General features: G+C 35.2%; 1 protein-coding gene across 1 annotated transcript in view; it reads left to right on the top strand.

Moving 5' to 3' along the window:
• FucT6 (alpha-(1,6)-fucosyltransferase 8) overlaps nt 1-25,933 on the top strand; it is a 106,294-nt gene that overhangs the window by 15,494 nt on the left and 64,867 nt on the right. The window contains exons 3-5 of the mRNA XM_090386858.1: nt 46-223; nt 6,198-6,312; nt 17,334-17,571. Of these exons, the coding sequence (XP_090242984.1) occupies nt 46-223; nt 6,198-6,312; nt 17,334-17,571 (531 nt within the window). The remainder of the gene's footprint in view (nt 1-45; nt 224-6,197; nt 6,313-17,333; nt 17,572-25,933) is intronic.

Below are 25,933 nucleotides of genomic sequence, written 5' to 3' on the forward strand. Positions count from 1 at the left end.
TTTAAACACAATTATTAAAACTGTTAAAAAGTAACTGCTAAAAAGATTTCAGGGAACCAAGCAGGGAATTTGAAGAAACAAGAAGAAAAATTGAGAACGGAGTGATGGAAATGTGGTATTATATAAGATCTGAACTGAAAAAATTAAATAAAAGCCTTTCTGGTAATGTTGCTGCACATACTTCCCTTGGTAGTATTTTGGAAGATGCTACTGATCATAAGCGGTTAGTATTTTTTATGCTTTTATAATTTGGTTGTTTACATATGTTACCACTATAAGACTTAAATGTTGAGCTGTTTCAGTATTTTGCGCTGCAAATAAGAAAACAAGTAGAAAGAAAAGTGAAGCCAGAACTTGATATGAACATAACTATATCTTGCAGTTCTCTGTGACATTATATTGTGTTCACTCACTCACTGATATATAACATCTTATATATAGCACCCTGCTACAAAAGTCTTTCATCATAGGAAAATTTATTTATGACGAAATATTTACAATTATTTATATATACAGTAGTCCCTCGATTTAACGGACTAATTGGGGGAAGGGGTTTCTGCTATTGCCGAAAGTTCATTAAATCGAATGTATTTAAAAACATATATTAATCTTCTTTGCCTTCGCCTTTTTCCACGTTATATGGGGTCGGCATTCAATGTTCCCAATTCACACTTTACATCCTCTTCTTCTCCTCTAGTTGGATTAACTTCTTAACTGGAACACATCTATTAGTTTTGGCATAGTTTTTATGACCGGATGCCCTTCCTGACATCAACCCTCACCATTTATCCGGGCTTGGGATTTAAGCTGCCGATCTACTAAACCTGCCGCAGCCATATAAATGGAGTAGCTCTTATTCAGTGATGAAGTTTCCTCATGATGTCACAATTTAATAATTTTACGCAATTTATGCTGAATTTCTAGTTACCACTGAACAAGCAGGTGGCACTGCTATAGTTCTTTTATCTCCTGGAAATATCCAAATGACTGACTCGGTAGAATTACTGTGACCTTGAAAATACCGATAATGTATAGCTCAGCAACACGTGAGTATTTTTAAATACAATTTGGTATCCTGAAAACTTCTACGTCAAAGCTATCAGGTAGCACAACTATTGTACTAAGAATTCCCAGTGACTGATTATAGTTCCTTAAAAATTTAATGACCTTGAAATTAAAAATGAAATAATGAACTTAAAAGGTACAGGATGTATTAAAATGTTATTATAATGTATAAGTATGAATAAAATATTATAATGTACATTGAGTAATTTATACTAAAACATCTGTTAAAAATATAAAAATAAATTTGACACAAACCAAATTTTATTTTAATTGAACATGTCAAAAACTATACAATGTAACTAATGGAGTGTTTCCACCACTTTTTTATATTTTTTTTCCCCTTAAAGCTCACACAAAGTTGTTTTCAATGCGAACATTAGTTTTTTCATTTAAATCCATTTTAGAGGGAAAAAATACTTTAAAATTCTTAAACTCCATTGAATAAAAAACACGAAAAAAACGTTAAAAAGGATGCATAATATTCAATATTAATATTAACTTAATTGAAAGAATCACAATTTTCAGAGTGAGAAACAACTGTCATATGGAGGGAGAGGTGTTAATTCCTTGCTGGTAGAAGGTTTTGGTGAAACAGGTCCAGTTGATGAAGTGGCCTTGAAGAAATCATCAAGATTCAGTTGCCTTACACCTTGGTGCTGCTTCCTTATTACTGTAGATTGAAATTCTCTAAAATGTTCATAATAAGGAAGCACATTAGGGTCTGATAATGATTCAGTATAATGTATGATGTTATCCCTATGTTGTCTTATAACAGGCAATTTAGGATGGGGTGCAACTGATTCTTTGTCTTTGCCATCATCATCGTCCTCTTGTTTTCCATGAAGAACATTTTCCACAATCTCTTTCTCAGAAAAAAAATTGATAGCCTGGATCACCTTCATCATTTTTGAGCCACTGTTCCACATCATTCTCAGTTGCATTTTTGTTGCCAGCCTTCAGAAGAGTGTCCCAAAAATTAGATGCCTCAACTCCCTCAAAGTCAGTTTCAGGTTCTACGTCATACAATGTCTTTCAAGCATTGGCCAAGGTAGTAATCTTCATATCTTTCCACACAGCTGCTAAGTTGAAGATAGCAGATCTGATGTTGTATGCATGTAATTTTGCAGTGTCCTGGTGCCTCTTGTATTTTCTTCTTCTGCATCTTCTGTTTCTTCCAAAACAACCATTACCTCTTCCAAAAACATTTTCTTATACAACCTCTTACAAGCAACGATTACACCCTGATCCATCAGCTGTATCAGTGAAGTAGTGTTAGGTGGCAGAAAAAAACATTTAATTCTCCCATCCCTGCTAACTAACTTCTCAGCATTAGGATGAGCAGGTGCATTATCTAGCAGTAAAACAGCCTTTATTTCATTAAAAGGAATTTTCAGCACATCTCTCTGATAGCATCACACATCAGACAGATGTGCTGTCTGTGCAATGCTATCAGATATAAATAGGTTTTAAATTTTTCCTTTAGGACAGAAATTTTTTGTCTGTGAAATCCGAAATCCATTAAATTAGGGTCTGTTAAATCGAGGGCCTGCTGTATATTCATAATATTTATGTTAGATGTTTGAACTGCATTCTTCATAATCTTTTGCACATGGCTGTTCATATTTCTAAGGAAAGGAATTCTCTCCAAAGTGTTTTCTTGCTAATTCTTTTTTTTTTTTTTTTTTTTTTTGATTCTGTTGTAATGTTATCTTTCACTTGTTTGGTTGTGTGAGGTATGTTTTGATAAACCAACTTCAGATATCCTCATGAGAATAAATTGAGGGATAACAAATCGGGACTCTGAGGTGGCCACTCAGCTGCACTACAACACAACATTTTATTCATTTGCCACTGATGTTCTGATCTATCCACTGTTTGACTGCAAAAGTAAAATGAAGAGATATGTTATCTTTTGTTTTAGGCAATGATTTTGGTTGAGCACACCAACCCACAACATTGTGTAGCTGTTCACGGTATTACATCAGTGTAATCCCAGTGCACCTTGCAAAGTATTTATTAGATTCATGTTTACAGATTCGTCAAAAACATATGGACCTATAATTGACATGTATTGGTTTGAAAATGGACATCTCTCATTTAGTGAAGATTCACTTTATTTCCATAATTGGCTTTGTTAATGGCTGCATTAAAATGGAAGCACATGTCTGAAAGAATAATCTTGTTTTATTTCTGCATTTATGCTGCCCACTTTCAAAATTTGCCTCTTCTGTAATTGTCATCTGTGCACTTTTTGAACTATGTATAATTTGTATAGAAAAAAATTATGCTTCCTTAGCACTGTCTACCTGCAGGCTGTCGTGCACTTAGCTAAAATAGCTGATGCATTTCCTATGAATGTTGAAGCATGCTTGGAGCTGGGCTTGTCATTAGCATTTCCTGTATCTTTAAAAATGTAGTGAACTCCCATTGAATGTGACTTGACTTTGAATTTTGGTTATAGAGCCAGTGGAATTCACAGGCTTGCCATTGACTGATCTTTTTTCCATTGTGTAGACTGACTTTCTTCTGAATAATCCAAACTGAAGAGCATACATTAATGAATAATTGAATCATGTAAACTAATGTAGAACCAGACAGTATCTCAGAACAAACTGCTCCTAACATTAAGGTCTATTGCTCTCACTGTGTCCTTCCTCTTACTGGTGGTTCTAAATGATAAATTAAATTTTCTTATGGCAGCTAATTTATCATTTAGAACCACTAGTTAGAGGACACAGTGACAGCAATAGACGTTAACGTTAGCAGCAGTTTGTTGTGAGATTCTCTCTGATTCCCGTGTTAGTTGCCACGATTCAATTAAATTAAATTTTCTTATGGCAGCAGACTTTTAGCGCACACACGCACGCACACAGAAAGTCCTCAATTAGTGTTTTTAATTGGTTTCACAATAGTGTTTTTAATGGTTTCACAATAATGTGAATAATTTCTCATATAAATGAATGTAAAAAAGTATTAATCCATTATTGCACAAACTTTAATGGTGTGAATAACAAGGTTTATGGCTTGTAGTCATGATTTTTGGTGATTTAATCCATAGAAATGTAGTTACATCATATAATAGATTTTAACACAGATAGTATCCATAATGCCATATTCTGAAATAGTGTCATACTCTTTTATGCTCCTTCATTGTCAACCCATACAAGAAGCAAGATAAGAATTATGCAAAAAAATAAAAAAACAGTTAATCCTTATTATAGACTCATATGTCAGTGGGAAGGGGTGAAAGAGAGAGAGAGGATTCAATAATCAGGATACTCAAGAATGCATTTCATCCTGGTACTAAATCATTGTTCTCTGATCAAGACTGAAATAGTGTCATACTCTTTTATGCCCCTTCATTGTCAGTCATCTATGCTAAAATGTTTGAAAATTTTAAGTATATTTTTAGATATCTCATAAAAAGATATAAAAATAATTTTTACACATATACACAGAGGGCAGCTGTAATTAAAATTCACCTTCTCCGTTGCTTTCAGAGAAAAATTAATTGGTAGTAATCATATTAGACAGGTACACTGTGGTGATGAAGCAAGATAGGTAATTATGCAAAAAAAAAAAAAAAAAAAAAAAGAATATATGAAATGAACTGTGTTATAATTTAATGGCTGTAAATTTACAGTATTAACATTTAATTTTAACCTAAACCAGACATTTTGACTCAGTTTTGTAGCCTTCTAAGAGAGTGTTCAGAAAGTTATATTTTAAGTGCTGATTCTTTATAAGTTCCCTATATTGCTGTGTGCACCAATTTGAAACTTTGACAATTGTAAATTATTTACAAAAGAAAATTTAGCCTTTTTTTCAGACATGAATACGCATAGAAGCCATATTAAATCCTTAGTGAAAGGTACTGTTTGTGAGTGTCAGATGCCATCCAAAACTCAAATTTTTCCAAGTACCGAGTTTGAGTGATATTTTGATTGCCATGCAAAGTGGTTTATGTGCTATCAAACTCCCTTATGTTTGGAAACATGTTGTTTTGGAAATTATGATCATTTTCCATTGTCCATATAAAATTTGTAATTGCCAAAAAAAAAGTACCCAAAAAAATACTGTTCTTAATTATTATAGGGTGGCCTTAAATACTGGTCTTAATTATTATTAAGTGGTATACATGGTCATGGAGTACAGAAAGAACTGTTTTTAAATGTGATTTTTTTACTTTAATTCTGAAATTCTTTAATTGTCAAATTTATTGTTTCCCCTCATTGTCTGTATTAACTAGTTTCTTCAGTTGTAAACAGACTTCATCTGTCCAGAAAATATTCCATGGTCATGTATTATCAGTTTTCATTTTTGCAAGAAACTGTAGTGTAAATAACATTGTAATTATCAGATCACCAGAGAGAAGTCAATGAGCATGACAAAACTTGTGTGGGTAATAAGTATAAAATTTTGTTGCTAAATGTTTTGGATGATGGCTTAAAACAACATATACACACATGTATGTGCTGCTGGTTCCATGTGCATTCATCAACACACCAACCATCCTTTACTGCTACAACAATATCCTCTACCATGTGTTTAGGAGTAGGTTTTTAACCATATCCACATTTTATGCCTACTAAAAGTGTTGCCTTAAAATTCACTGTAATTTTTATTGCACCATTCATAGACATTGACCCTTGTTGAAGCAGCCCTTCCATTTGATTAATCTCTCTCTCTATATATATCTCTCTCTCTCTTTTTCAACATTGCTTACTTGCACTGCTGTTATTCTGGTGAAATAGATTCACCAGTAGTGAACATTCTTTTAATGATGCAGCCATTTTATGATTCCAAAAATTCATTTGTGACTTTTATACCACTTAGTGTATTACAAAAAAAAAAAAAAAAAAGGTACTGCCATTTGATTCTCACTTGTGTATGATTAACCACACATTTTACTTCGTAGTGACTTTTGGCACGAAATATTTATTTGCATGGTTTTTTCTATATTGTATTCATACTGTGCCTAACAAATATGAATGCATTTCTGTTCTTCTATCACTTAGTTTTATCAGAAAATTTGTTAGAGAAAGTGAACATTAATTATAGTTATCCTGTATGTGTTTAATATAATATTTATTTAAAATTTTAATATGTTTATTAAAATTTATTGGTGTTAGAGTAATTTTACTTGATATGGAAAAACTTGGCAATTTGGATGGCCTGAATAAATGGAGAGAAAAGGAAGCAGAAAAATTGAGTGATATTGTTCAGCGACGTCTCCATTATCTTCAGGTAAGGGATTCTTTATCTTTATTTTTTTACTTTTATATAGAATATTTTTAGAAAAAATGATTATGTATATTCACAACTCTTATGTGTTACTTATATCGATGAGGATGAGTGTTATATGTGTAACTAATGCTTTTGGAAGCAAAAGAAATTCCTCAATGAATTTTATTTTCATTAACTGCATTCTGCTTCAAGACTGTAGTAACATTAATAAAGGCAAAATGATGCAAGAGAGTTAAGCTTATTTAACATCACCCTAGGCAAAAAGAAAAACCACTTGATTTCATCTAGAAGAAATGTGTTCTTAACTTTACATAAGCTCTCTAGTTTTACAAGATAGGCAATTTATTAAACAGTTTTTTTTATAACCCATCTTTTCTTATTTCAAATTTTCTTATGTCCCATCTACAATTATCCTTCCATACCTTAAGTATGTTTTCTGGGTGGTGTTTATACTATTACAAAAGAAAAAGATATCTTATTATTTAGTTTACTCAAACCTTTCAAAGGCTTTAACGTGTTCACTACTGTTTGCTATGTATATGAGCCAGGCTGGTGCATATCATGGCCCAAAAAGCCAGCTGATGTGACTGTAGTGAGGAAAAACCTATCAAAGCCTATACTCCCAATCCAGATGAAACTCAACAACAGGGTTTTTTGCACTTGGTGTTGGTGGACAGATAATTGTATACCACTATGAAAGTGTTAAATGATGACTAGATCCCCATGAAGACGTGTGGTTGTGGGACTTTGTCACAGTAATGTAATAGTAACCCTTTCTGCCAAAGGGTTATTATTCCTACAGGAAGTGATAGATATCTGTAAAATGAGATCTCTCCATCCCTGTAGTAATAATAAATCTGTATTAAAACTAAGTATTGAAATTTTGTTCTAAAGAATATTTCTCAAAATTATTTTAAAAGAACCATTCACTTTTCTAACATACACCGATGAGCCAAAACATTATGACCTGCAAGTCGTTATGCAAATCGAAGCAACTGAAGGTGAAGTATGGCGCATGTGTGGGGTGGGACATGGTATAAAAAACACCTGATACTGAGCATTAATCAGTGTTACTCTTGTTCTTCAGATGGGAAAGGCAGCGAATTTAAGCGAGTTTGACAAAGGCCAAATTGTAATGGCTAGATGACTGGGTCAGAGTATATCCGAAACGGCATGGCTGGTGGGGTGCTCACATTTTTTCCATTTATTTGTACACACAAATTATTACATTTATATACAAAAGTTATAAAATATATATACAGTCAGTCCTCGTATAGCACGATAGTTGTGTTCCTAGAAACCCTCGTGCAATGCAAAATTATGCAATATAAACAACAGGCCCTATGGGAAAAATAGGGTTAGGTGCCAACCACCCAAGATTGAACACACATTTGTAACCAAAACATTACCAAACACAATAAACAATCGTAATAAAATACTTACGTATTTTATAACGATTAAAATACATAATAAAAAATAATATTATAATTTTTTATAATATTATTATATTATATTATATTGTATTATAATATAATAAATAATAAAAAATACGTAAGTATTTTTTACGAATAAAATACTTACATATTTTATTACGACTATTACGTAATAAAATATTGCTAATGCTTTTGCTTCTATAGTAAGCAGACTTGTTTTTTGTTTGATTTTCTATCCAAACAGATGACAACCGTTCCATCTCTTCCAGTTCTTTGTGTCTTAATCTAATGGATTTTAATTACACTTTGAGTTGTTCCCGCTATGAAAGTTGTTTTTATTTTCTCTGCATTCTTTGTAATTCAACGGGGTTGCCTCATTTAGGCCTGTAGCAGGCGCAATATCACATGGTCTTTCATTTCGCTCAAAGGGTTTCACAATTTCATATTTTTTCTCTATCGACAGAGGCGGACTGGCTATAAGCCATACCGGGGAAACCCTGTTGGGCCAGAGGCCGGTGTGATTTTGGCCATAAACCATAGTATGAGGCCACTATAAATTTCCCTGGGTAAGAATTTTTGATCCAGTCCGCCTCTGTTTATCGATATTGCTTTTCTTTTTCTCTCTGAATCTGCAGTGTCTTCACCAGGACGCTTCCTTTTCACACCTTTTAAGTATTTTATTCATTTTTAGGGAATAAAGCACAATTACAAAATGAGGAGGCACGCTTGATACACATAAACAAAGCTGTGCGCGTGTAGCAACTAAATAAACAACACCGTAAAGGCAGAGATACACTATTAACACCTCACATTTCTAGGGGTTACTACCATAAAACAATAAAAACAATTTCCAGTTCCGTTTCCGCTGGTGAAATCTGTTATAAACTGGTAGTAAACTTGATCTAATTGCATTTGCGATTATACCGATAGCTGGAATTGTGTTGCTTTTTACGTTATTATGGTGAAATGTGTTTCCCCTTCACTGATATAAAAAACAAATACATTTTCAGAATCTTCTCTTCATTCCTATCGTGTTGCGTTCGGTTGGGGTGATTCTGCGTTCGACTGCCATTTCTTGTAAACACAAAGGCGAATCGTGCATAAGCGAATTCGGTTCGTGTTATATAAGATATCGTTCCCCTAATTATAAATCATTTATGATCGAATTCGTATAGTGTAAACACATGTTATATGAGGACTGACTGTACAATTTTATATACATTAACATTCTCGTTATACATGTATAAAATACTATATTATGTATGACCTCCTGGTGCATAGCATTGGTGTATCCCAGAATCAAGGGTTGCTCCTAGGCAAAAGCCCATCTCCACCTAGTTCATCTGTACAGCCGTAGAACCTCTACGAAGTTTGCTTAAAAACATGTGTGCTGTATTATAACACTGCCAATCTACCAAAAGTTGTCTGAGGATGGAAAACCCATGAACTGCCGGCAAGGTGTTGGACAACAACGGCTCACTGATGCTCGAGGTGAGCAAAGGCTCTCCCAGATGGTACATGGAAACAGAAGAGCGACTGTGGCGCAACTCGCCGGTAATTGGAATGCTGGTGACGGAAGTAATGTGTCACAACACACACAGTACATTGAACCCTGCTGAAAATGGGGCTGCATAACTGCAGGTCACTCCGAGTGCCCATGCTAACCATGGTTCACCAATGACAGTGCCTACAATGGGCATGCAAGCATCGAAACTGGACCTTGAGTGAGTGGAAGAAGGTTGTCTGGTCCGATGAATCACATTTCCTGTTGCACAATGTGGATGGCCGGGTACGTGTGCATCATTTACCTGGGGAAGTGATGGTGTCTAGGTGCACCGTGGGACGAAAACAAGCTGGTGGCGGCGGTGTCATGCTTTGGGTGATGTTCTGCTGGAATACCCTGGGTCCAGTCATCCATGTGCCGGGCACTCTGACGTCTACCACCTACCTAAACATCATTGCTGACCAGGTACACCTTTCCATGGCAACGGTCTTCCCCTCCGGCGGTGGCGTCTTTCAGTAGGATAATGCGCCATGCCACACCACCTGAATTGTTCGAGACTGGTTTGTGGAACGTGAGGAAGACTTAACAGGTATTGCCCTGGCCTCCAAATTCCCCAGACATCAATCCCATTGAGCATCTGTGGTTTGTGTTGGAGCCGCAACTCCAATCTGCGGCATCTCAACCATGGACCTTACAGGAGTTAAAGGATCTGCTGGTTATGTATTGGTACCAGCAGATCCTTTAACACAGTCTTGTAACTTGTCTTGAAATCTTGTAACGTCCGTGGCTCGCCGGGTACGAGCTGTTTTGCCTGCACGTGGAGGACCAACATCATATTAGGTAGGTGGTCATAATGTTTAGGCTTATCAGTGTATAGAAATAACAATTTATGCATTATTTTACTTAATTATTTACTTTAGTATTACTATTATTAAGGGCCAAAAGATATAAGGAAGCTAGACTTTTGCTGCATCAGTCAAAAAAAAGTACATAAAACCTATATCTGCTCTTATCATACTCTTCCCCACTAGAGGGAACCAATTCACCAACTGTACCAGACTATTGATCTTGACCATCCAGGGAGAGAATAAGTTTAAACTCTCACCAAAAGATAAATTAATATATACTTAATAAAATATATTAAACATATACAGGATAATACTGATTATTTACAGTTATTAAATAAAATTAATATCAAAAAATATGAGCATTGTATCCATAGATAATGTTGAAGGGATAATCATGATGCAAAACAAGGCCTTCTGATGTTTGGCTATGACTTTTTCAGGTTGTAAGGGTGCAGTTTTCTAGGATGATCGTATAGAAGATGAATCACGCTGTTCAGGAATTTTTAGAGTAATTGTTGCAAATAATGGGACTATCTTGTCTCTCTGGTTGCTCAGAGAGAGAGAAAGAGACCAGATAGCCTTACTTTTGTATTTGGAAAGATAGCATCCTTTTAAATTAAAAAGATTGCATCCTCAGAAACCTTAGAAATAGTAACCCAACCAAAGTTTTTCTTTTATTCAGAATTTGGAATAATTATGACTGCTATCAGTATGATAACTTATCTGGAATGAATATTTTATCTATCAATGTCATGTTTAGTATATAAAAAATTCTAATTAGAGAAACAAAAAAAAAGTGATGCTAATCAATTATAAATTTTAAAGAATGCACTTAACTCTACAAATAATTTGCAATATTAGAATGGCTTGTTGGAACTTCAATTGGGAAGATAGTTTTTCTTACAGAAGATATGTGCCAATTTCACTAAATAATCCCACTTAATAGGTGTTTATGAACCCACTTTGAAATTCCATTTTCAAGTCAAGAATCTAAAAAATAAGGATGTGAAAAAGTTATTAAATAAAGGCACTTACCAAATAAATTTGCTCTTCATTCTTTCTACCAGAAACTTGATCAATGAAAACATTATGCACAATTTAAAAGTTCCATGTACATTCATCAACGCACCAACCATCCTTTATTGCTACAGTAGTATATCCTCTACCTTGTCTTTAGGATATTGCCTACAGCAATATCCTAAAACTATAAATAAATATAGAAAAAACTTCCTAATCAAAGATAATTGGACTTGAAAACTAGTCTACTACAAGCCAACAAAAAAAAACATACAAGGAAACCGTGAAAAAGGTCTAAGCTTAAGTATGATTAAGGGTGATATGCTGAACTGGGTTTCTTTAGACTACAGGACACAAAACGTAACTATCTTATAAGAAAATTTAATAATGAGATTAACTATGCTTTAAAGATAATAAAAAATTTTACTTTGTTGAATTATTTTTTTAAAGAAAATGCTAAACACTAATGGTAGTGGCACCTATAGTACTTAGTACTATGTGTGAGTTGTAGGTTGAGAGAGCAAAAGATACTTGTTGATATTAGATTTGAATTTCTGTAGACTGTAGTTTACATGAAATACATGTGAAGGCAGGTTGTTCCAGAAAACAGAATAGAAGAGGAAAAGTTGTTTCTTTGAGTTGGATGTTGGACAGCGGATGGATGCTGACTGTTTGTGGCACGTGTTCAATTCAGACTGAATTGGAAGAGAGTGGGGGAATTCCAAATACCAGTTTAGAAGAAGAAAGTGCTCATGGAAATATCTAAAGTCATGCAGCAGAAATTAAACATGTATGAGACAGAGAGTGGAGAGACTGTGTAAGAACAAAATTCCATGGTAGGATTGATTTGAAATTTGTACAGATTGAGTATTTGTTTAGGGAAAAAAGGAATGCTGAGAGCAAAAAAAGAACTATTTTTTGGATGCATAGGAAGCAGTATTTTTAATGTGCTTATGCTAGAGAATAGAAGTTGATGTAATCTGTAGTAGAGATATGTGATCTTATCTAGAAATCTAAGTATCATCAAAGATGAGCAGTAGACTTTTTTGCAAGAAATAAGATAGACTGAGTTTTAGAGGGGTTAAAGTTAACTATGTTTTCTTTGCCCTACTAAAGAATTGCCTGGAGATTAACATTATAAGGATTTGGTGGAAGATATTCAAGAAATTGATGCTGTTTGTTCAGGACAAGGTTTCTTAAATTAGAAGTTGGAATGTAGTGTACTGTCATCAGTAAAATGGATAGGATTTCCAGTTAGTGGAAGAAGATCAATAATATACAGGAGGAAAAAGACTGAACCTTAGGGAACATCAATATCAGTGAAGAATTTAAACAACAGAACCATCTATCATCACTTGCAATGAGTGGTGAGTAAGAAAACTGGATACCCAACTGCAAAAGACAATTGACAGTCCATAAGGAGAGTGATTGTTTAGAAGGCCTTTATGACAAACAAGATAAAAAGCCTTAGAAATTTCAGGAGCAGCTTCTTTGATTTTCACCAAACTTTTCCATTGAATTTGTCCAAAGACAAGAAACATGTGCCAGTATATGACCAGTTGATCAACACTGATGGAATTCATATTGTTGATCATTGACCAGATGGAAGGTTTTTAGATTGTTTTAAGAGTTGGTGGTTGATGGCTTTATCCATTACGTTAGCAAGATTAGAGATAAGCACAGTAGGGCAATAATTAGATGGGAGAATTTTGTCAAATTTTTTAGAGACAAATTTCCAAGCAGAATGAAAAGTGGAATAAGAAGTTTAAAAAGGCAACCCATAACAGGAGCAAGCTCAGGAGCAAGTTTTTAAGAACAAATGGAGAAATGCCATCAAATCCAGAGGTCTTGGCATCAAGATTGTTCAGAATTCTTTTAACATCCTGCTGTTGGAAGACCACAGGAGGCATTGAGTGGAGTGTACTTCAGTGTGATAGGAGGAGGTTTACCAAGGTCATCAACACAAAATTAGAAGAAAAATAAGATACTAGTATATCAGCTTTATCTTTCGTTGAGGATGCAATAAAACCATCAAGTATTAACGGAGGTGGTAGTAAAAGTGGATACAAGTAGCAGCCAATATTTTTGTTTGGTGAGAGACCAAAATGCTTGTTACCATTTCAATGAGTAGCAAGTTTTCTACCCTTAGCCTGTTCACACAGTTATTTGGAGTTTTAATGTAGGCAGAAAATTAAGCTGAAGATTTGGATGCAAGCCAATTGCAATTACCTTAAACAGCCATACTGCATTTATTTGAAACCCAGGTTTAGATAAAGGAAGAAGTTTTGAGTCGGAATGTGGAATTGAGGATTTCATCCCTACAAAAATAATTTCATTGACATGATCTGTGAAAAAATTGGGATCAGAAGATTTAACATAGTAATTCAACCAAAAATGAATAGAAATCTTACAGATCATCCCATTTCATATTCTTGTAGTGCCAAACTATATGAGGCTGAATGTGGCCATGAGAGAGAGTGGCTCCATTGGAGAAGAGACCATCACCAAGTTGTGATCTGAGGCCTAGAGGACCACTAACATTGACCATGTACTTTGAAGGGCTGTTTATGAGAAAAAGGTCAAGAGTAGGTGTGTGGTTAGGATTGTATGATATTCTGGTAGGTAAATGAACAAGCTGAGCAAGGTCATATGTAATTGCAAAAGCCTTGACATATTGACCAGCCAGGTCCATGCAACTGGGAAAGTAAAGCAAACCTGGGTTGTGAACATTAAAATCACCAAGGAAAATTATGTTACTGTTAGGAAAGTCATATTGAAGGAAGTTGAGTTTCAAAGAAAGGAAGTCAAAGAGTTCAGAGTGATTAGTGGAGTTGAGAGAACAGTAGATTCAACAGATGAATTTGGCAGAATGGGATACAGAGGTTTTAAGCCAGAGAAGATCAAAAAAGAGGAGATTCCAAATTTGGAAGTCTCTTTCAAGTGATATCAGAGTGGACACATGCATAAGTACTGCCTTTGAAGTGAAAGGAATCATAAAAGTGAATAATTAGGGAAACTGAGATGGTTGATGTAACCAATAATTGGGATTCTTTTGGAAAATGTAAGTGGGGCTTGACAAGTGAGTGGAAATGGATATCATTGAGATTGGAACTAAGACCATATATATTTGTGAAATGAATCTGGAAGTTTTGGGGAGGATTAGATCTTTTTCCAGGTAAGTTCTTTTTGATTAGTTTGGCTATTCATGATACTTTCAGCAAATAAAATAAAAGTATGGGGGGACATATGAATAAATGAATTTTTTAGATATTTCATATACATAGCAAGAATATTCCTAACTCCTTGATAGAATGTGACCTCAATGGTGCCCCTGCATACACATTGTTTGGACTTCCTCCAGTCACTATCTGGCAGAGTAGAGGCAGCAAGATTATACTCTGATCTGGATGCCTCCTAGAGAGTTTCCAATAGGTTTGGTTTCCAGTGGACTGTTTAGTGACAAGCCCATGAAAACCATTTTACAGCTGTACCCTCAAAATGTATGGAATGCTGGACCTTGCTATGATGCTCATCCTAACCTCAAAAGACATCACTCATACTGCATCATGGAAGAGATAGAGATTTCTAGAGCTTTGCTCTGGAGATTAAACATGGGTTTCACCACTTTGTCTCCAATAAGCAAAGTGGTGTTATTGTACAAGATGATGAGAGTCATCTTCCACCTGGTATTGCCTGATAACACAGACGTGTGTGCGCCGCCTCCGTAGCCAGTTGGGAAGGAGCAGTAGTGCGTAGCACACGCTTCTTGATTAGACTGGGGTTCGAGCCCATCACCACCAAATACGGAGGATGCGGAAAGGTCAGGGAATGACCACCGCATATTCCCGGAGCAATATGGCCTTAGTTGCTAATGCTCCTAAAAACCAAAATAACTAACTAACACAGATGTGGTGTCATTCTTCTGTGTGATGTGGATGTCACACTTTCACCCCTGCTTATGTTGGTTCATACCCAGGTGATTGCTTCCACTATACTAGGTGCAGTGTTTCAGAATTTGCAAACAGTCCCACCATCGTGAAGGTAGAGGATTTAATTGTCACAGAACATTCATTGTTGTTTAGTTTCTAAGTCATACAAGATGCATTTTCTCTCTCCCACAGTGAGAGAGCAGAATCATGTTAGTGGTGATTTTGTTCAGGAAGTTGGGATCTGCAGTTGCTGCTTCAGTGAGATCTCTCCTGATAGTCATTACTCTTGCTTTAGTCATGAGACAAAACTGTGATGCATATTCAGGTTTTAGCTGAGGATGATATGGTACAAACTGAAGAGAAATGTCAGCTGCCCCTGTTTCCATCAATATATATATATATATATATTGATGATTATTACATAGGGTGAGTCAAAATTATGTATATACACTTTTAGAATCCATAATTTGTGAATTTGATGACCAGCTTGAATTATTTCTTTTTTAAGATTGGCTAAAACCCATATAAATGATTGAAAACATGTAATTAAGTTTTGATGACAGAAAGATGATTCTTAAATGGTACTGGAAATTTGAAAACATCGTAGATGTTCAGCATGCATGGAAAAGACAATATGGAACAAGGATGCGTACTGTTCTAACAGTAACCCATCTGTTTGATAAATTTGAGGAACGTGGAACTGTACATTATATATATCAATAAGACAAGCAATGGAAGGAAAAAGGACACGAAGAAGTAAAATAATATCAAAGTTGTCATGAATGCATTTGAACATCGCCCACAGAAGTCAACAAGACTGTTCACAAGAACTGTGAATGAGAACTGTCTAGCATTATTAGAATCTTAAAGGACATCAATTTGTAGCCTTTTAGATCTTGATTACTGCATGCAATACAGGAAAATGATCCAGATTGACAAACACAATTTTGTGAGTGGTATTGACATAAAATGGTGGAATCGGCTCTTTTGAGGATGCAATTATATGGCCAGATGAAGCCACGTTCAAACTAAATGGATGTTGAATTGTCACAACTGTGTTTATTGGAACAGTGAAAATTTACAAAAAGAAGCTAATATGCTAGGGATAACTGTATATATGGGAATCTTCTCTTGGAGGATTGTCACACCTTACAGGTTCAGTGGTACCATTACTGGGGAGATTAATCTTGAAATGTTAAGGAATTTTGTAGTACCTAATATCAGAGGCATATTTTCAGATGCAATGGTGTTTTTTCAACAGGCTGGCACACCTCCACATTTTCATACCACTGTCTGTGACTACCGGACAGGGAATTTCTTGAACAATGGATAGGTTGCAGGGGAGTGCTTTTGAACACCCTCCAATGTCTCTGAACCTCAGTGCCTTAGAATTTTTTTTGCATGGGGATACCTGAAAGCTAAGGTGTAAAAAAACCAGGTGTAGGAATAAAAAATACGGTGTAGGAGTGTGGTGAATATGCACATGTGCCGGCAGAGAACAGTTTGAACATCTTAAATGTTTTCTTTTTTATTTTTAAATAGAAGCCAAAGACATAATTAGCTGTTAAAAAAGTATTTCAATTTATTATCAGATTCATTATTATCAGATTTTTAGATATTTATTATCTATTATGGATTGTTAAATGGATTGTTAAAGTGCATATAGATAATTCTGGCTTACCCTGTATATACATTATTACATGAAGACAGTTACGTTTGATTACAGGATGTTGAAGGGTAGCCAATATCCTCAAATTCCACTGAAAAGGCACATGGTATACAAATCAGTGTACCATGTGCCTTATCATTTCCTTAGGTATTTTGCATAGTTTCTGGTAAACTTTACATTAGCTCACTGCTCAAATGCCAGCATTTTCATTCATTTGGAATAGAGTAACATCATTTCCTTCTTGCTCTGTTGAGCATATTTATTACACACTGCATGTGAACGTTGCTACATAAACAATGATGGACTTGGTGCATATGGCCTAAGTTGACCGTGGCACCATTAAAAATCAAACGAAATCAAAGTAAAACATAAAACAGTGTTCCATGAATTATTGCATTACAACTATTAAAGAATCGGCCACAGATGGCTTGTCATTACATGCATAGCACACCAGTATTAAAATGCATTATTGAAACCTACTTTGCATTTCACTAATATGATATTTTATTACCATTTGTGAATCTTGAATCATATTATTATTTTCGGTTCAGTTTTAAGCTTGATCATGTTACTTGTTTTGATCAATAGTAAAATTAAAAGAAAATTAATTTACTTTTATAGAATCCGAAAGATTGTGACACTGCTAAGAAGTTAGTATGTAACTTAAACAAAGGATGTGGTTATGGATGTCAGATCCATCATGCAGTTTATTGCTTTATTGTGGCTTATGGAACTGAACGCACACTAATTCTGAAATCTCGTAGTTGGCGCTATGCACAGAAGGGATGGGAAGCAGTCTTTTTACCAGTGAGTGAAACTTGCAATGATGATAATGGAAAAACAAGAGCACCATGGCCAGGTAAATGAGTATGATTATATATAATATATTAAAATTAGATTTTTGTGCAAGTTAGAGTTAAAAAAAACAAAAAACATTTTTTATTAGATCTCTAAATTTCAAAATTGTTAAGATTTTTTTTTTTTTTTAAGGCTAATTGGAATCATGATTTTTGTCTCTCAAAAAATTGTATGTTATGTTTTGAATATGCATGTGGATAATGCCCATCATTCTTTAGATCTGTGTTTGTGTCTATATTATCAGTAAATATAGGCATTCCCTGACTTGTGTAACACTCGACTTTACGTAAGTTTTTGCTGGCTAGTGCAGACTAAAAAAAAATCATGGAAACGTATTTTGCATCCCCCTAGGAATAAATGGAGGTATTGTGAAAATATTGCAATGCAAAGCCAATAACACATTTGTTGATATTTTCCTAAAGAACATTTCTGGAGGTCATGACCATAAAACAATAAAACAGTTTGCACACTTTCCGGTTTTTTGAACTTTTCTGTTAGTGCAATCTATTATAAATAGGTAAACTCGATCTCATTGCATTTGCCATAATCCCAATAACTAGAATTGTGTGAGTTTTTACGTTATTATGGTAAAATGTGTTTACCCTTCGCTGAAATCTTCAATCATATAAAAAACAGTAAATTTTCAGATAATATTCTCTTCATTCCTATTTACTTATTACAATGATGAAGGGAAAGCGACTAACGGAAAGTGCAAGTGGTGGCAGTGCTAGGAAACTGGGTGCCTCCGTAGCCAGGTGGGAAGGAGCAGCAGTGTGTAGCACACACTTCTTGATTAGACTGGGGTTCGAGCCCGTCACCTCCAAATACGGAGGATGCAGAAAGGTCAGGGAATGACCACCGCATATTCCCGGAGCAATATGGCCTTAGTTGCTAATGCTCCTAAAAACCAAATAACAAACAAACAACAAGCTAGGAAACAAAACAAAATTGATTTAGAAATGAAGATGAAAATTATTAAGAAGTACAAAGCTGGACAAAGTTTGTCATTTATTGCACAGGAGTTAGGTCTTGCTGCTTCAACAGTGAATGCTATTTTAAAGGACAGTACACGTGTAAAAGAACATGTTAAAGGATCAAGGCAATTAAGATCAGTAGTGATCACAAAACAGTGTTCAGGTGCTATAACGAAGATGGAAAAGCTATTAATAATATGGATGGAAAATCAGATTCAGAAGCAAGTGCCCCTGAGTCTAATGGCCATTCAAGCAAAAGCAAGAAGTATTTATGAAGATATTAAGGATAAGTACGGCGAACCCCAATTCAAGTTTGTGGCAAGCAATGCGTGGTTTTATAGGTTCAAGCATCATGCTGGTTTCCATAATGCAATGAAGTCGTCAGTGCGATTCTGCAGCAGTAGAGAAATTTTGTGTTGTGTTGGGAAAAAACCCTTCTAAATTTCCACAGCCCTTAACCTCTTCAGTGGCGTACTTATTAGCTGGAGACGTTGATTCTGGCAATGATGCTCGAAAGGTAAAACTTACTGACGTTATGCCTGTCCCCTCCCTTTTTTGTAATTTTATAATTTTGAAATTTTGCACACTTTTGTAATTTTTTCTACACATGAGATAAAAAAAATCGAATAAATAATTCTATTTACATGTTTGTCGAACATTTCTTTTTTCCTTCAATCAAATTCAGCAAACATAGTTGTGAGTGCTGCATAAGCCTTTAGGGGAAATTCCGACTTACATAAAATTCCACTTATGTAGAGTTCCACGGAACGCAACTCTTAATTAAGTCGGGAATGCCTGTATTGTTTGATTTCATTAGAGTTGAATCATGATCATTTGCTCTTCCATCTGTCTGTTTACTACTAGTTGTCTCCTCATTTTCTTATAAAAGATGAAACCCACATTTTACTTACAACATTCAATTGGAACACAGTGCACATCCTTTTTTTTTTTTTTATTGCTGTGTAGGTTTTCTGAATTTTTTTTAGCAAATATTGAATAATTGAATACACTTGATTTTTTTCATTCATCAAACCATTTTAAGTGTGTATATTTTCTAATCCCTGCAGTCTTGAAATTGAAAATTTAAATGATTTGATTCTGGGAACATGGATATTGCTTGGAATTTGCTTGAAAGTACATAATTTTAACCCCTGACCTCATTGTCTTACAGTATGTACATCATTATCTTACAGAAATTTTTCATAAAAGTGTACTAAAAATATAACAATTTTGTTTTTAAAGTATTAGAGAGAATTGTGTACTGAATTTATTTTATGTAATGAACCAATTTGGCTTTTAGTTAAGCAGTTAATAAAACCAGGTTGCTTTCTTAGTTAGTGCAAAGGATGTGCTTGTTGTTCATCCATATGTGTGCCTTGACATTGTGGATGAAGCCTGACAAATGTTATTGTGGCATCATAAGAAAAGCTTGAAATGTCCCTCAAAAATATTAATATAAGCTGTAGTGCAGTAATAAAAATTCACCATTCTGATTTATCAGAATATCCTTACAAGATATACTTACCAAATTTTAACTCTTTTAGCAGTGTCTTTGCCATACTTGGGTAGCAAACCCACTGCTTCAGCGAATTTTCAATTTTGGTGGGTTCTGTGAAGTGAGTTTTTTCTTAGAATTTTGAAAATTTGTAATTGAGTACTTTCACCTATGCATTTTAAAATATAGAGGGGTGTGGCAAAGATGGATGCTTCCACTGAGCTGATTGTTTGGTTCAGGTTCAAAGTCATGTGTCCCTGTCTCAATGGCAACAATGCACTTTAAACTCTTTGCCTTTTTGTTGGTAATGTGCAGGTAACTGTATTGCAGTTTCTTTGTGCTTTGCTCTTTGTTCATCTGACAGGAATTGTGGGGCCCATTGGGTGGCGACCTTTCAATTTTGAAACACCTCAGTTAAAATTTGGTGGGCAGATGATTTTGGCATTCCAGATTCTTTGGTTGTTTCTTTCTCCAAAATGGTGGTAATAATGACTACTATTGTATTGTCTCAGTCTACCTGAGCATTGCTTGTCTTTAACATTGTTCTTACCTTGACAAAACACCTGAGACCAATGTGAAATCATGTTACAATCTGCTTTTGACTTATCACCACACACTTCCTGCAATTGTTCAGCCACATAAAGTTTCAATTTTGATAAAGGATCTTTGATCTGAAACTGTACTCTGACCTGAAGAAACATCACCATCCATTTCTAAAAGCCTCTACACAAGTATTCAATGTAGAATTTCTGTTTCAAGCATTCTAATGATGAGGTTAAACTTAAAATTATTATCTTGGAAAATGTCAGTCATGCAGGTGTATGGAGTGAGGAGCATGTCTGCAGTGTGCATTCTTTTGGGATAACCCTCATATTTATTTGAATTTTATATAAGCTTCCCAATTGTACAAGGCTGGGTGGTAACTTGTTCCAGTAGCTGATTACTCTTTGACTAAAGGCACATTTTGCTTCCATCTAGTCTAAAATTATCTTTCCTTAAATTTGCTCAATAATTTCCCGAAGCAGATGCCTAGCTTCTGTATTTTGTAGTTTGCAGAACTTGAATCTCTTCCTTAAGAATATCTCTATAAATCCACAATTGTCCTTGTTGCTCACTCCTCTTTTAAGCATCTATATCTTTCTTGAAATTAGGCTTTCAGGTCTGCATGTGGCGTCTCTTCACAAATAAATGGTCTGGCCATTTATTTGCGCAGTGGAATAATTACCTTTTTATATCTGCTGACAAAATTGACCGAACCCTCACATATTGTTCTAGCAGATCTTCGTGACAATATAGTGGTTTGCCACTTCTTCTTCAGTGTGCCGTCTCTTTGCAGAGGTTGGCTGTCATCTTTACTGTAGACGAACATGAGGTAGAAGCCCTAATCAAACCCTCGTTACTCTAATCATACCACTCTCTGAGGTTTGCTAACCAAGATTTCCTTCTTTCCCTCTACTTCTTTTCCCATTGATGTTGCCCTGGATTATCAATTACAACATCTTATATTTGTCATTCCTCATCAAATGTCCTAAATATTTTAGTTTCCTCTCCTTAATGGTGCTAGTTATTTTTGTCTTTTTCTTCATCTATCTCATGATCTCATCATTCTTTATCTTATCAATCCACAACTCTTAACATTTGTCTGTTACACCACATCTCAAAAGCATTTAACTTATTCTGGGTCTTCTTTGTCAGTGTCCAGGCCCCAGCTCCATAAAGAAGGACAAAAGAGACAAAACATCTCAATATTCTTTTTCTTAAAGGAAGCGTAAGATCACTGTGGCCTAGAAGATTCTTCATTTTAAGGAAGGCTGCATGTGCTTGTTCAATTCTTGAGCTTACCTCAGTAGAATGGTCCTGGTCCTCACACAGCATACATCCAAGATAGCGATAACTTTTAACCCTTTCAATTTCTTCATTATTGATTATAATTTTTGTTTGCACTTCTTTCTTTCTGATCACCATAAGTTTTGTTTTCTTGATGTTTAACTTAAGACCAAAATTTTCACTTTTCTATTAACTCTATCCATTAATGCTTGTAAATCCTTCTCAGAGCTGGCCAGCAGTATAGTATCATCTGCATATCTGATCATATTTATTGTATTGCCATTAATCTTTATTCCTTCTGTATATCCCTCTAAAGCTTATTTAAAAATTTCTTCAGCATACATGTGGAACAATATAGGTGATAGAATACAACCTTGATGAACTCCTTTTAATTTCTATCTCTTCCGATTCTTCTCCTTCTATGCATACCTTTGCTGATTGTCCCCAATACAAATTCGTCATTATTCTGATGTCTTTACTATCAATTCCAATCTTCTCTAAGGTTTGGTTTGACGCTATATTGTCATGATGGACAGGTCACTCATTTGGAGTGGTCTGAGTGTGAATCCCATAGCAGACTGGAGGAATTCTTAAAGGCCTCCTACTGCTTCTTCTGAAATCAGCTAACAATAGCTGATATAGGCAGTACAATAGGGGGCCTAAGATGCTGATGCTCTGTAAAATCAGTAACGAATGATAAAAACTTAGTAACCTTACTACATTCTCAAAAAAACTTCACATCAGTCTTTATTTTACACCCCTTTCATAGATCTTATTGGCTTAAATAGTTGTTACCCCCAATTGATAATTAACTTTGTATTACCATGGTCCAGATGCAAAACCTTTCATTTACTAATATTAAAGTTTAATTGCTCTTTTTTTTTTTTTTTTTTTTAATAGAGTTGTATGATTTGTCTTGATTCTTGCAAAATACTCTGGTTATTGCTGAACGAGAATACTTCACACTGTGTGTGTTGGAAAGTAAAAACTTATATCATTCTATATACACTGGTGTTCAAAGAAAGCGCATCACCTAGGAATTTTACATTTCTAACCTTTTTTCGCAATGGTACGTTACATTAATGACTAGCATCACAAATAGAAATATAAACAAAAGATATTTATTAATAGTTAAGGCAAAGCTAAGTAATATTTGACAGGTGCTCTCAAAATATTCCAAAATGAGCATTTGCAACCTTTATAACAGTTTTGTTAAAAATGACAATTATGGTTGAAATGTTATCAAAAGCCCTCAATTTGCTTCAGTTTATCATTTTAAATGGAAAACAAAATAAAAAGTTCACCAGGTGCAAACTAATATTTAGTTGAACCGCCTCTGGCCCTGATGACAGCAGCACACTGTCAAGGCATTGACAAGATCAATTTCTGAAGATAATCAACTGATAGTTCATGGTTCCAAACACGAATTATGGCTTCCTGAGGTTTACAAAGGGTTTTTGGTTTCTTTCTGGCAACTGCAGATTCCACACGATGCCAACAGTTCTCTATAGGATTCAGGTCTGGGCTGTTTTCTGGTCAGCCAAGAGTTGTAATGGACCGTTTTTCCAACCATTTTTTTCACCTGTACCAAATGTAAACACATTACTGTCGAACTTCTAATGCGGAAATGAAGCTAAAGTAACTACAGAAGTACCTATTTATACTTTTCGCCCGATGACAAGGAGCAGAGTCATCCTGAAAGATGCAGTTACTTGGCAGATTGAAATGGTCTCTAATGGTTGGCAGCAATTTGCCTTCCAATATAGCCAGTTATCCATTGGCATTTACGGAACCTTTTGTAAACTGCAGGTGACTACTCCGCTATACGAAATGCACTCCATATCATTTGGCTGGTAGGGAATTTCACTGTAGACACTATACAGTCTGGATGGTATTCTTCACCTCGTCTACGGCGAATTGTTTGTCTCCCGTTAGGGCGATGCAGGTTGAATTTCTTCTCATCCGAGAAAATAACTGACTTCCACTGCTCGAGTCCATTTGACATGCTCCTTACACCAAATTAATTGGGCCTTTTTCATTTTTTGTGTGAGGAGGGGCTTCTTAGGATGACCAAGGGGCTACAAGTCCATTTTTAAAGAGGCATCTTCTGACTGTTACTGCACTTGCTACCACTCCTGTATGTTCTTCCCATTCTCTTTTCAGCTCAGATGAAGAAGCTTTATGGTTTTTAAGGCCTAAGCGCTTCAAAACGCAGTCCTGTTTTGGCATAGAGACTCGTTTGCATCCAGTTCCTTTTTTCCTATCAGCAGAACCAGTATTCTTGAGTTTGGAAAGAAATCTATTCACTGTTGACTGATTACAAGACACTCTATAAGCAATATGACGGGAAGAACATCCTTCTTCACGTAAAGCAACAATAGCACTTTTTCTTTGTGGCATCAACTATACATAACTCGCCATTCTGACACAAGCAAGGAATGACTGCAACTCTTGCAGAGCGTGCTTATATAGCTGAAAGTAACGGCTGATGCATTATTACGTCATCACCTACATGTGTCAATCTTATCTGATGCAATCTGTAAGAAATATTGCCATATACTTACGTTATTCAGACAACAATTGCAATTTTAAGGGATGATGCACTTTCTTTGAACACCAGTGTAGTGGAAAGCATTAAAGTTTCTACTGATCATATAATTAAATATATTTATTAACAATTCTGCCCACCTTACTACCATCGGCAAATTTTAACATGTAACTTGCAGTATTGTCATCAATATCATTAATAAAATTCAGAAATAACAAGTGCCCTTGCACAGAATTCCGAGGGATGCTGCTCATTAACCTGGTCCATTTGGAGTGTATCCCATTTATAACTACCCTGTTCCTATGAGTTAACCTTCCCTTTATTCAGTGAAGTAACTATTGTTACACTTCTACAATTTACACATTAAGATGCACATGTCAGAAGCCTTTCAAAAATCTGAATTAATGGTATTTCTTTGTGAACAGATGATTTTGGCATTCCAGATCATGCCTGCAGCCCAAGAAATGTTTTCCACTGCCTTCTTGTTAGTCCAAGGAATTTTAGTATCAAAAATTACTTCAATGCGATTTTAATAAATGAAAAATTTGTAATTTTTATTTGATTTTTATAACTGAATTTCTTCCATTGTTTCTTTTATTTTTGATGCTATCTATGAAACCACTCTATATATATTAACAATACCTAGGTAAATAAATACCTTTTCATTTTTAAATTTAAAAAAAAGTATAATTGTAGTAGTCTTTCTAGATCTTTGAACCTCTCAAAGTGATCCATTCAACTCAGTAATTGAATAGCCCTGATCTAATTGAATTATATCCAAGTTATTTCTTGCATCAAATTTCTTTGCATATACTTCATAATACTTTAAGAGATTTGTCAGCCAAGATCATCCCTTAACAAAACTGTGTTGCAACTTATAATATCACATACTCTAGAGGTAGCTCTGCACTGCATCCTTAAAGTCATGATTGGAGAAGGCTTGAACTCGTTTAATTTTGGAAATAGGCAGCTAAATCATGATCTAGAAATTACATTTGAACTCTAAAATAAGATAAACATATAGTAAAACATATTGAGCTGTTCTGCAAGCACGTCCTCAGTGGCTCATGGTTAACTAATTTTCAAGAATTTACATACAGTCAGTCCTCGTATAGCACGATAGTTGTGTTCCTAGAAACCCTCTTGCAATGCAAAATCGTGCAATATAAACAACAGGCCCTATGGGAAAAATAGGGTTAGTTGCCGACCACCCAAGGTTGAACACACATTTGTAACCAAAACATTACCAAACACAATAAATTATCGCAATAAAATACGTAAGAATTTTATATAATATGTAAGTATTTTATTACGACTATTACATAGGGCACCTCTGTAGCCAGGTGGGCAGGAGCAGCAGTGCATAGCACACGCTTCTTGATTAGACCGGGGTTCGAGCCCGTGACCACCAAATACGGAGGATGCGGAAAGGTCAGGGAATGACCACCGCATATCCCCGGAGCAATATGGCCTTAGTTGCTAATGCTCCTAAAAACCAAATAACAAACAACAAACGAAC

Source organism: Mastigoproctus giganteus, chromosome 12, assembly GCF_048544385.1.
Source record: "Mastigoproctus giganteus isolate SK-2022 chromosome 12, ASM4854438v1, whole genome shotgun sequence".
Classification (NCBI taxonomy): domain Eukaryota; kingdom Metazoa; phylum Arthropoda; class Arachnida; order Uropygi; family Thelyphonidae; genus Mastigoproctus; species Mastigoproctus giganteus.